Source organism: Coloeus monedula, assembly GCF_965178545.1.
Source record: "Coloeus monedula genome assembly, chromosome: 3".
In the NCBI taxonomy this organism is placed as follows: Eukaryota; Metazoa; Chordata; class Aves; order Passeriformes; family Corvidae; genus Coloeus; species Coloeus monedula.
In genome coordinates, this window is record NC_138783.1 from 80,898,534 (window position 1) to 80,912,491 (window position 13,958).

At 38.4% G+C, this 13,958-nt stretch overlaps 1 protein-coding gene across 2 annotated transcripts in view; it reads right to left on the reverse strand.

Annotated features, from left to right (window-relative positions):
• Positions 1-13,958, reverse strand: part of NALCN (sodium leak channel, non-selective) — a gene marked incomplete at both ends in the record, with an annotated part of 224,145 nt that overhangs the window by 95,076 nt on the left and 115,111 nt on the right. For both annotated transcript variants that reach the window (XM_082278001.1, XM_082278000.1), the window contains 2 exons: positions 2,752-2,943; positions 7,406-7,573. In XM_082278001.1, coding sequence (XP_082134127.1) covers positions 2,752-2,943; positions 7,406-7,573 — 360 coding nt within the window. The remainder of the gene's footprint in view (positions 1-2,751; positions 2,944-7,405; positions 7,574-13,958) is intronic.

Consider the following 13,958-nt stretch of genomic DNA (forward strand, 5'->3'; position numbering starts at 1 on the left):
CTCAAAATTTAGCCTCTAGTGTCACCATTTCTGTCATCATGCTTGTCATCTCTGTATTTGCAACTGAAAAAAATTCACAGTAACAGTCCTGGCTATTTAAGGTCTGCTCTTCTTTGAGGGTAAGCTCTTAATAATTTATCTTAGCAAATTCTGGTATTGCAGACTTCATATCATCTCATATGTTATATATTCTGTCTTCAGTTAAATGTTTTGAAAATAATTATAATTGTCTTATTGCAAACTGATTCAGTGATCTTTATTCAGGGCAGAAAATGTGAGAACTCCCCAGACTTTGCTAGGAGGACACACTCCTTTAGAGGGATACCACTATTTCACACCATCAATCACAATTTTGAGTACAAAATTTTTGCTAAATTTTAACCTCTTAAGAGATGCTGCACTATAAAACTGCAAAAAGAAACCACATACTGTAAATTTTACACTTCTGAAACAAATATAACAAGGTGAATATGAATACAAATAAAAAAAAATAATGAGAGACTCATGCTTCTGGCTATGATAAGAAAAGTATAATTTCAATTCAGTATTGCTGGAACACTCTTGCATTGTTGCTAACAGCTCTTTTCTTTTTCCAGAACTTAAGTCAGAAAATAGAAGACAAGTAAAGACATTCTCTGTTTGTAAAAACATGGTATAATTTGCTGGAGAGAATATTTTATCACCCTTCAAACATGTATTTAGTATTTTCATACACCTGTTAAAATTCAGTATGCTAGAAGACCTTATTGAAGCTTAAATGGCAGCAGATTAAAATGCTCAAAATAATCCAAAACATTACTAATGTATTGATATAAATTGGAAATTTTTCATTGCAAGTGGATTTTTCTCAGGTACTTGTATCAATTTATCTAGTTAAAATGTGCAGGTGATTGCAATCCTGTCTTATTTTAGTCATACTACAATTATTCTTTCAGGACTTTCATTGACATTTTGCACAAATAATAAAATAATCCTAAAACAAAATTCCAGGGTGATTTGAAACCTGCAGTTTGAAGTTTTTTTCAGAAGGTTTACATGGGAATTGAGCACAGAATATGGTGGTAATATCACCTGATTTAGAGACCTGACTTAATTAGGAAAGCTTAAATTTCATTTCATTTTTTTCCTTTCTTCAGCATTTAATGAATTATACTGAATATCTAATTCTACCGGCTGCTTTTCTAAGCATGTTTTTCAAAACAGAAAGCATGGTGTCACATTATTCCCTGTGGGTAGGTATTTTTTTGTCTCACATTTGATGGCCAGCTTCCCATACATCAAGTTCAGCTTGATAATTACAAATTGTTGTTTAGCCATTTTGTTCACTAAATGCACGACCCTTGAGGCTGCCTTATTCATTGTTATTTAATTGTCCCAACCAATGCACTTTCACTAAAATAGATACATTGGATAACCAAACTGGAATGACAGAAACAAATAAATTGTCACTGGAACCAATCCATGTACACTCAGTCTAATCCACTATTAAAGAAACTGCATTATTTTCATTCAGAACAGTGTGCTTCAATAAATACATTAGCTCCAATTTCCACTGATTTTCAATGTTCTGTTCTGAATTAGCACAATGCCCGTAAATATCCATTATTTATACCCAAAAGGCAAACACTTACTATGTCAATGCAGACAGGTTTTATAACTCCATGCAAAACAAGCATTCCTGTACAAATCAAGAACAACCACTTTCATAATATGAAGATATAACTCATGTGTAGACATGTTTTACATAAATTCTTGGATTAATATTTGTGCCTGTGGACATGAATCCTCTTCCTGTAACATGCTAGAGTACTGTTAAGCCATATAGTGTGTTGTGTCATCATCACGGTGCATAGGTAAAATTCCTCTATGTTCCCTTGAGAGCACAAATAGAATACCTATCTCAAGGAAAGATGGCTTTCACTACAGAAGGACTACAGGAAGACTATTACACCCAGAAAATACAATTTTTTAATCTATACATATGGAGATAAACTGCTTCATGTTTTGCAGAAGGAAAGGAAGACTGCTAATGTAACACACATGATAGAATATGTCCTGGGTTGGGCTGGGATAGAGCTAATTTTCTTCCTAGTAGCTTGCACAATGCTATGTTTTGGATTTAAGATGAGAATGATGTTGATAATGCTCTGATGTTTTAGTTGGTGCTGAGCAGTGCTTGCACAGAGTCAGGGCCTTTCCTGCCTCTCACCCCACCAGTGAACGGGCTGAGGGTGCACAAGATGCTAGGAGGTGACACAGCCAGGACAGCCAACCCCAAATGACCAAAGGGATATCCCATCCCATACGGCATCATGGTCACCATATAAACTGGGAGCAAAACTGGTTAGAGGCTGCAAATTGGGAGCAGGCTGAGCATCGGTCAACATATAGTGAGCAATGGCATTGTGAGCCACTGATTTTGTATATTCTAATTCTTTTATCACTATTGTCTCCCCTTCCAGTTCTGTCCTACTAAAATTTCTTTACCTCAGACCACAAATTTTACTTATTTTCCCCAATTCTCTCCCCTATCCCACTGCAGGGGGAGGATTGAACAAGTGGCTGTGTAATGTTTAGCTACTGGCCAGGTTAAATCACGACAGAATCACAGAATCATTAGGATGGAAAGGACCTTTAAGATCAAGTCCAATCATTAACCAAACACTGCCAAGTTCACCATCCATGGTAAGAAAATATCCATTATAAGAAAATAGTAACAAGGAATGAGTAATCAGTGCTTTTTATACTTACCCTTGGAAAGGTTGTAAATCTATCCAGTTCTTCCACAAAGCAAAACATCTGTAAACTGATTGCTGACATTACAATCAAAAGGCTGGCAGTAAATACTACCAAACTCCCAAGTTTTTTTCCTGGTCCAAATATCTTATACACAAAATCCTCCAAAGCAGGAGAAATCTTTATAAGGCGAACTACTCTAAGAACCTGCAAGGAAAGAGAAAAATGCAACTGTATCAATTATTCGATGATCACATTAATCAACAATGTTCAAAATATCAGACATTAATGGCCAAAAAGGGACCTGCAGCCTTGTAGACCAATAAATATCAAGTTTCTACCACTTGTAACAGATGGTAAGTTGTGTGTTAGGTTAAAACCACAAAACCTGAAACATAAGCAGCATTGAGGCATACAGGCACGGGATGATAGTACAGGCATGGGAGGACCCAAGGTCTCCAAGGCTATAGTCAACTCACCGACTGTGAAGAGTCATTGCAGAAATGCAACTGGGTAAAGCCAGCTTTGGGGTAACAAAGGGAACAAAAGACATAGACAAAACACACCACAGATATTAAATCTGAATGCAATGTGGAATTAGAGACCGAAGGAGGTTTATAGTGTGCTACCAAACATAAGAACAGCTCCAGACAGGAGTCAAAGCACATCAGTCTGGATTTGGTAACTGAGAATCTCCTGAAGGGCTAGGTAAATGGCTCCAGTTTGATTATCATCACTGTTAAAATGTCATTATTATACTAAATGGACAGCATCCTGAACAGTCTTTGATGAAAGCTCTGCTTTGAGCAGTGGGCTCAATGAGATGGCTTTGAAAGGCCTCTTCCAACTTAGATTTCTCTGATTTTATGATATTTGTTATACCAGGTTAAATATTCACATAAAGAACTGCCAAATCTTCTTCCACAGATCATCCTTCCATTTCAGTGACCTGAGGCAAAATTGTTTGGCATTACATACCACATAACCTAGCAAATTTGGTAATGAGCATATATTATTTTTTATAATATTTCATATTACATATAGCATGGGAAATGTTGGGTGGTGTTTCTCAGTATCAGAAAAACTCAGTATCACACAACAGCATTGTTTGCCCCTGACATATCAGACCTCTCAGCAGTGGCAGCAAAACTTTGACCTTGTGTGGAACTCCTCACCCATTCACTGCTGAGTCTACCTTGAAAGAGCTGCTCACAATTCTGATTTTCCTGTTTCTGCCATTGATGTTGACACACTGACATGAACATCAGTATCAACAAGGGCAGTGGCAGCAACAGTAGTTGCTGAAGACACCAGACAGCAGCATATGGGGCAACTGAGATTCTGCAATTCTTAGGAAGAAAAAGACTCTTACCTGGATTTCCACAAGAATCATATAGGAACTAAAAGGTAGGAATTGCAGTGCAGTTATTGGCTGACCTTATGTACAAGTCAAATACTATTACTATGCTGTTTTTGGAAAGAAAATAAGTATGACAGAAGTTGTTCATATAACGAGTTTACTGTACCCTGTATCTTTCTAATAATGTATACCTTTGGACTTCACATGAAGCTTATCTCCTACCCATTTTTAAGGTATGCAGAATATGCTTATCATCTAGATTCAACTACCAAAGGGGAGAGAGAGAGGGTCCGCTCAAGAGAGCAGCTTACTCTAAGCATACCAGAGCCCTTATGTGAGACAGGATGAGCCTTTGCTGTCTTCAGTGGCAAAGACAAACAAGGGTCCTAGGTTCAGGGGTTACACTGGACAGCTTAACTTACACAACATTAGCACAAGGTGAAATAAAGTCCTTTGTTTCATATTGGTACCTTGACTACATTACATATAATCTGAGTTCATGAAACTGGCTACCAAGGCAGACAGTGAGATGAGTGAGATTTCCAAGTACCATTAACATGTAAACACGGTACCTTCTTACAAGATTTACTCGCGGTGTAAATATTAGCTCTGCTCCCATCAATGCTAGTTTCAACACAAACCCCAGTGGGGAGAAGATTTCATACTAGTTGATATTCTGAGTGGTGTTTTAGATAAACTCAATTATCTGCCTTACTTTTTTCCCTTTTGTTTGGGGAACTTTAATTGACCTTTAAGCAACACACTAATCTTATTGATACTGTTTGGTTTCTTCATTTATTTTCATTAGGTGACAAATTGAATCTAGCAAAAGTACATTCTAATGAATTTATGCATTTTGTGTAATTGGACTGCAAATTGTATTAAATTTAGGAGCTGTAGAAGATGCACTATTTGGATTAGATTTAAAAATATATTAAAAACAAATCAAAATGAGTAATACAAAAGAGGAACCACAGCTTTGTTACAAATAATGGCTGCATCTCCTGCAAGGGATGATAGTTATTCAGAAAATGAGTCAGCAGTATTTTCCCCAAGCACAAATACAATACCATCACTTCAGTCCAGTATAGGTTTAATTCTGTTTAAACCTCTCCCTTTTATGCTGGTTCATTACAGATCTCTGCAATAATATGCAAAATCTGTCATTTCTCCACTGATTTTATGTCCTATAGATTATAGCCATGTAACAGTCCTTTGCTGTAGTCTTTCACAGAGGGCTTTGCAAAGTGTCTTGAATGAATGCAAGGAAGATAGGTGGGAGGGTGGACAGTAGCCAATGTAGTAAAGAGTGAGTGATGTGCTGGCAAAAGGTAATGATACAGACTAATGAATAATGCAAACTGAAATGTATGCAAGGAGGACTAGACAAGCCAAACAACAATTCATGCTTGCTATTCTGGAATGTGTCAAGGACTTCTGTTTTCAGTAATCTGTTTTGCTGGCTGACAAGGAACACATTTACCCTGTCATCATGAATACCTAAATGCCTGGAAATCTGCCTAACATTAAGACATATTCATGTGAAAAAGACTTTTTGACCTCGGTTGATTTGAAAATGTGTTATCTAGCTTGCCCAGGACTTAAGTGTGGAGGAATATCGTGTGTACCTTACATGCTGACATCAAAGGTGTTCTGAAACCTTCCAATCATTTGCCTCCTAGGGGATTTGGATTGCAAAATACAACCCAAATCTTTCAGTGTAGCAGGTGTTTCTGCTTGTAAAACGTATGTCTTTCATAGACTTTGGAAAAAAATCACATCTTGAAATTTTCATAAAAGCTAGCACTGTGTAATTAAAAAAACCACCACCGCCACCACCACTGCTCCACTAAACTAATTAAATCAATTAAAAAGACATTATTTTATTATCAGCATCTGGTTGCATTTTAGTTACACTTTCAATCCTATGAGTTAGTGATGACATCATCCATTTAGTCCAACATTCATATTTTATATTAAAAATTCTTACAAAGAAACCACCAGTCATAAGTGGACTACGTTTTAACACAGACCAATTATTAACTAAGTTGCTGACTGCTTTAACTGAGAGCTCCCAGCTATGCTCCCTGTGTACTTTTGACACAAGAGTGCAATGGCATACTCCTGACAGATCATCCTTTCTTGCACCTTAGATGTATCATGCTGCACTGAGTAACAACATTCTACATATTTGGACAGGAAAATCAAAGCTAGAATGACTTAAAAATCTTCAAATGATATCAGATGAAAGCAAAATAGATTTTTTTTATCCTGAAAGCTTTCTTGAGCAGGTCTGCAGAACCATTTAGAAAAAATACAGGATGACATTTGCAGAAATCTGAAAATTATAAAAATTATAAAAAAAATTATATTTCAACCCACACTTGGGGAGACTGCTTCCCCCATATTGTACTCATGATTACAAGATGTGTCTCTATAACTAATCACATTTATTGACAGGACTCTGTCTGATGATTTACTATTTGCCTTTATTGAGTATTACGCATTCACCATGCCAATCCATTGCTGAATAATGGGCAGATATGAATCCTTTTATATATATATATTCTTAAAAAAACCCCTTTCTTTAGCACTGTAGAATATAACACATAATGAATCCCAGTGCTTTCTCCCAAAACTGGAACAACCCTAAGCACTTGAAGGAGCATGAATAGCGAATTGGTTGGGCTGGCTGACGAGAAGAATTAGAAGTCAGAATTAATCAGTCTTTTTTTGTCTCTCTTTCCTGCTCTTCAGCCAAGTGAAAATGCAGGAAGAGCCTAAATAAACACACTTTTCCTCTAGATAAGGAATAGATGGACAACTATAAAACCCAAGTCTAGGATGACTCTGGATAAATTACCTCAGAAGACCCACAGTATCTTAGTTAGGCATGTGACTGCCACAGAGATGAAAATTTGGAGAAGCAACAGCAAGTGAACTAAGGCCTCAAGGAGAGCAGTCAGGAGAGTAGTGGTGGACACTACTGGAAGGTGATGTTATAAACAGCAGTGTACAAGGTCAAGGCTCAATGAAGAACAATGAAGAAACAAAACAGAACTTAATGAGCAGTGAAGCTTAGATAAGAAATGGGAGTTACTGAAAACAGAAAGGACTTCTCAGCAATGTTAGAAAGAATCCATTTTTGTAAATCCACCCAATGAACATAGTTAAAAGCAGAGATTTGTTATTTTAAAGTCATTCTCAAAATGAGGCAATACTGTGAGAAAATTGAAATTTGTGTGAAATGTGGATGGGTAATGTTTTAATTTGGTATATAGGGTAAAAAGTAAAAGTATCTGATCATACCTGAAAATATGTAAATTGAGAGTGATAGAGGTCAGGATAAATATGGAGAGTGGTTCCAATCACAAGCAGCAACTCAAACTTGTGAAGAGATGAGCTGATGTATCCTGTGAAACCCAAACACCAGATCTTCAAAAGAGCTTCTAAATCAAACAGAACTGTAAAAGCAACCTAGACGGATATATAAAATAAGAAAGATGCATTCAAAACACTGAGTTTAATTAGAAGTTTCTATGTCATGATGTCTATCAGGGCTTTGTATGGCAAAAATAAAGATCTTCATAATATTTAACAAAACCAACCATATTCTGAACAGAAGAAACAATAATAGATTTCACTTCATAAAATTTTCTAGACTCAGCATAGACAGGTAGATTTCACAATTTGCAAAGCATGAAATAGTAAATCCCTCCAGATGATCTTTCACTTAAATACACATATAAAAAAGAAAATATGACTTACAACGTCTTTTTTTTTCAAATTATGAAGTAATGAGATTTCTGAAGGATTTTAAGAGATTTAAGAAAGACACCAAAGTTTAAAGGCCTCTAGTTTGAAAACCTCTACTTCAATTTTCTAAAACATCCAGAGTAATACGACAACCAAAACAGGTAGAAAAGAGGCAACGGTTTTTAAGCACCTAAAACAAATTTTTAAAAGAGCGGAAATTCAAAGTTAGTCCAGAATTGGTTAATTTTCACAATAATGTTAAAGAACTTGGACATGGTGGGAAGTTACAAGGGAAGAAATCAACCTGTAGTGATTAAATGACTTTGGAATTCTTCCAGAGGCCTTTCCTGAAATATTTGCACAGTAAATTGCATAATGTTCAGCTTAAACAAAAGGATAGGTGTACGTCTTCAAGATTTATTTTCTCTTACTTCTCTCACTACCAAAAATCCTTCTGGCTAGACACACTTCCTCATGTGCCTTCTTATTTTACCACTGTATATACTCTGAGGCGCTCTCTTCCACACTGTCCAGCAGACAGGAAATGCAATGGAAACACTTTTCTGTGACTCAGAAATGTTCTTCTCAGACCCTTTACACACACTGGGATTTAAAAGAGACTCTAAAATAACATTAGATCACATCTAAATACAACTAATACTTACAAAGTGCAGTACAAATAAAGAAAATGCAGCCAACATCTCCTTTGAGGACTAGCATTATTAGTCTGTTACGATGGAGAGACTAATTGACTGTGGGCCATGAGGTCTACTGAATTTGGCTGGGGATAAAAATGCTAGAGACTAAGATTTTAATGCTGACCCTGACAGTGAAAATCTCTGGGATGCTGTGTTAAGTATTTACATTATTTAAAATTTAAACTCTACAGTCCATCAAAAATATATTTACCAACATGAAAGAGAGAGGCTGGGAGATAGCTAAATTAAACTTTACATATTTTATGTGTACAGGACTGTCACAAACAGGAGTGGAGATGGAAATGAAACAATGAAGTTTATGTCCTTTATTTATTCCTCTAGTCCACAGAGCTGTTTACAAGCAGTGATACCAGCTGTATTATATGGCTTCCTCAAGGCATGTAAAATAGTTACCAGGCTTCAAATGTCCTCAGAATGCTTCATAGCACTCCATCAATCAGGAGATTTTCCTTTTCTTAGGTGTCACGGGTTAGCAAGCACAGCTCCGGATTTTCTTGCAAAGAGGTGCTTACAGCTTCTTCTATGACCTAACATAACCTATCAACTGGCTAGTTTGAATATTGACAATTTTTAAGCCACTTAAAATTTTGACCGCCTCTGTGGTCCACATTTAAGAATGGACAAACCCCGGGAAAGAGTTCTCTTGCTTCCGGCTTTGGGAAAGGTACCTGGGCTGCGCCTGTATGGGGCCCAGCAGGCCCGGGCCAGGCTCTGCTCAGCCGGGGCCAGGCCGAGACACAGCCATCCTGGAGCCGTGCGGCCCTGCTCCACCTGTGGCCCCCCTGCCCTGCTCTGTGCAGACGGTGTGGCCCGGCTCTACACACTCCCCCCTCTCCAGTGTGGCCGAAGATTCAGCTGAAGCTGCCCCGCTGCCCGGCAAAGATCATGTGACCAACAACAATAAGCGACTCCAGCTGCAGGGCTGGGTGAGATTAACCCTTTTAGTGCTATAAATTTCCTCCAGAATAGATGAAGCCTGCAGACATAAAGTAAAGAAGGAAGAGCTGAAACCCTGAGGGAGGAGAAAGAGGAGATGCTTAAAAGCTGCAATTCTGTTGTGAAGCTATGGTGGTGATAGACTATGATATATCAGAGTACCCATTGTAATTTCATGAAAGCATGGGGGGTGGAGCGTTCAAACTGTAATTGTGAGCAAAAGCACTTGTGCTGGAATAAGCAAATGCTGAAGCAGCTGTAATTTGATGAGAAGTTTGAACAGGGAGAGATGGAAGTGGCAAGGACTCTTGCTCCAACCAGAAGGAGAAGACCTCTGTTCCTAGAGACACTCCCAGAGATAGTCCTAGAGATGAAGATGACGAAGACCCTTTTCTCCCAGGAAAGGAGAAGGGCCTCTGTTCCTGGAGCTGAAGGTGCTCCCTGAGATGGGTGAGGAGAACCTTTGTTTTTGAACAGCTCAACCTTAAAATTGTACCCCAATAGCTCGAGATTGGACCCTCAAAAGCAGTTGTGGGGAAAGCTGTAAGTCGGGAGAAGGGACTCTCACATGATGCGAGCAGAGAACCAACCCGGGCGGCTGTCTCATTGTGATACTGAAGCCATGAGAGAATTTCTTGTGGAGATATCTCCATAGCATGAGCAAGAGAGACTCCTCTTCCTAAATGAACTGAACAAGGTTATTATGGAAGTGGTAAACAGACTGAAAATCTCAAGGGTTGTCTTCTTACATTGTCAGTGGGAGAAGCGAGAAAGGTGGGGGGAGGAGAAGTGTTCTGAAGGTGTGGGGTTTTTTTTCCATTTTTTTTCCTTTCTTTTAGGTCTGTTAATATAGTTCTTTATATTCTTTTAAGTTTTTTACCTGCTTTGCTTTCTCCTAATTCTTATCTCACAGAAGGTAAATAAGTAATGAGTATTTTGGACCAAACCACTACATTAGGAAAGAAAGACTACTAAGAAATATTTGTGTGCTTTCAGTCACAGACAGTGTAGGGACGCTTTTATGCCCTTATCCTCAAGTGGATCTGGCCAGTTTTTATGCCCTTATCCTCAAGTGGATCTGGCCAGTTTTTCTGCCTGTGCTCTGGGATCTCAAAGAGCCAGGTTTGAAGAAACTACTTCTTTACATGAAAATCTCTAAGACATGAGGAAAATGTTTTAGCAAAAAACCTTAAAAATAGAGCTCACTTTTAATGACAAGACATCTAACCGAGTCATAAAAGAAGAAGGGCATTGAATTAGGCAAAATGGAACGGTGGTTCAAAAGCAGCTGCGATTTAGCTCAGAGCAGGTGGAATAACAGTGCCATTTAAATACACACATACACACTTCAGAGCACATAGGCTTCCTATTAGAACAAGACTAACAAATATGATGTTAAGTGTATTTTAATTTATTCTAAAAATGTGTGGGCAGGATCATTTGCATTTCACATGCTTGTCAAATGAATTCAAACCACTGGCACTTAAAAATGTATCAAATGGTTTGCATAACATCTGATTACATTTATACACCTGTCTTCCTGCTGACAGAGCTTGTATTTTTTCCTTCCTTGTAATTAATTACAGGAGAAGATTCAGAATATCTGACTAGAACTTTTTGTTAGGCATGAAATGCAATACAATTTTATAGTTTTGTGTGGGTTTTTTTTAAGCTGGAATAATTCCTTTCGTTGCTGTAGAGACAAGGCAAAAGCAAACAAGGCAAAGCAGAAAAAGCAGGTGTAACACACGAGCAGCCACTGAGCAGCCACCCTCCACCGTGTTGTCAATTTTGCTTTGGGGAGGCCAAGGAGGACCTAACAGGAATGGGCCATTTCTCTGATAGTTATGTCCCTTTTTTTCACCTGGAAGCTTTATGGTATTAATGACACCTTCATCAACACTAAATTTTGCTAGCAGCCACTTGCCTCTTTTTTTGGCAGAGGCAGAGCTTACTATCAGTCAGCATCCAACAGCGACAGACTGTTTTCTTTGTGTCTTACCTGAAAGGTTATCAAGCTGTCGGGAATGACAAGAATTCTTTCAACGAGGATCAGTGGGATTAAGGGCACAGACCTCTAGCCCCTCCCTCACTACCAGATTTGACACAGCATTCGATCCTTCCTTCATCCAGGACAGGGCAAAGGCTACCCAAAGGCAGCAGTGCAAGGGGGCAGGCTACAAAAGGAATCTAGGAGAAACTATATAGGAGCACTTGGTTTTGAACTCTGGTATTCAGACAGTATTTGTAGGAATCATACGCAACTCAAATAAGACAGCTAGTCTGTAACATGTTTTAATGGAAGACTCATAAGAAACAAACATCCATCACTATTCTGTCTAGGTATTGAGCAGTTAAAGTTAGCATCTTCATTACAAATTACCAAAATGTGTTTGAAACTCTACTCTTTCCAGGATAATGCACTGGGGTTTTGAGTCATCCTGTTAAAATTCTGGTTTTGCCTAATCAGCAGGACTGATGCATACAAGTTGAAATGCCTGCCAGAATCTCTTATTTACTACTGGGTATACAAAATTATGCAAACAATGGGATCTGGGTATAGATTAATTTGTTTTATCTTCTTGTCTAACCTTTGCCTTCTTGAGCCTGTTAATTTCATTTCAACAATGAAAACAGGTTTCTTTTCCTGGTATCGGGCATCTCAATAAATCCATTTAGTTTACCCACTGACTTTAAGCAGATGTATTAATATGTGACCCATAGAATGGACCAAGTGAGATATTTCATTAGACATATCTTCTCCTAAAGCCAGCAGCTTCCAACATAACTTCTGGAAAATGTATCAGAAAGCCAGATAAGCTTGCTGTAATCTATCTGGCCATTTCCTTTAGCAAAGGGAATCCTCACCACTGTTGGCTCCTCAAGTCAGCTCCCACTGAAGGGAAAGCTTTCTGTAGCCTACTCTAATAGAAAAGACAGAGCAGCAGCAGTGCATCCTGCTTCAACTAGTCTTCACCAAGGAAACAGACTAGCCACTGTGGAATAATCTGCATTGTTTGAGTATTCAGCCTCTTCAAGGCTCTTAAAAATATTTCCTTTGTTTACCCTTTGTGCTACAAAGAACAAGTTTCACAACAACCAAATAGGAAATGACAGCAGCTTATCAATTTCTCCTCTCTCCCAGGATTTTTTTTACTCTTCTGCTCTTCTGATACTTTCCTTTGTTCCTCCTTCTATAACATACTAGGTTTTTGTTAGTTTGATTCTTATAGTGCCTCTAGTAAAAGCATCACAGGCTTAAAAAACAAAACAAAACCAGGAAACCCAACAAATGGACAGTAAAGAAATGCTTTACAAATAAAAAAATCCCACGTTTCTCTATCTCAGAATACTTTACCTCATATACTTTGAAATGTAAAATGTAGAATGTAAACAAATGTGTTTTCTGACAACCTCTCCACTTAAAAATCAATTATCTAAGCTATGCAGAAACAGAAAAATATATTGTTAAAGAGAACTGGACATTGCTTCTAGGACAGAATTATAATACACTAGTCTACATTATATACTCACCTTGAATAAACCCTGGCAAATATTTCTATCGGAAAACCCCCCCCTGCAAACTTTATACTTGAAATAAATGTTGAAGAGATTGTTTCTACCACTGATTAATAAAAGCATTATTATACTATATATTCAGAGCCAAAATAGAAATAGGAAACGGAGTGTTCCCTATTTTGAATATAAATAGAATTAATGCCATTTTGTTAAGAATCCAGGCTCCACTTGCTGTATCCTGGGCATAAAGCAAAAATGCCTGCTGTGAAGAGTTCATGGCCTCAGGCTTTAATGTTGACTTAATTATTTGTTTCCAGCCAAGGATATTGTACTAGATTTGCCTGTGACAGAGTTAATTTTCCCCATCATAGTTTGTATGGTGCTATTTTGGATTTGTGCTGGAAAGAGTGTTGGTTACACAGGGATGTTTTAGCTCTTCCTGAGCAGTGTTTGCACAGAGTCAAGAGTTTTTCTGCCTCTCACCCCACCAGGGAGCAGGCTGGGGGGGCACAAGGAGCTGGGAGGGGAAACAGCTGGGACAGCTGATCTCTGCTGAACACAGGGACATCCCATCCCACAGGGCATTGTGCTCAGCATATAAGGCTAGAGGAAGCAGGAGGAAGGCGGGGGGGGGGGGGGGGGGGAAGGGGGGGATGTTTAAAGTGATGGTGTTTGTCTTCCAAAGTTACTGTTATGGCTGATGGAGCCTGGCTTTCCTGAAGATGGTTTCCCTGCCCATGGGAAGTGGTGACTGAATCCCTTGCTTTGCTTTGCTTATGTGCATGACTTTTGCTTCACCTATTAAACTGTTTTTATCTCAACCCATGAGTTGTCTCACTTTTACTCTGACCATTCTCTCCCCCATTCCCCTGAGGAAGAGTGAACAAGAGGCTGCATGGGGTTGAGCTGCTAGCTGGGGTTAAACCCTGATA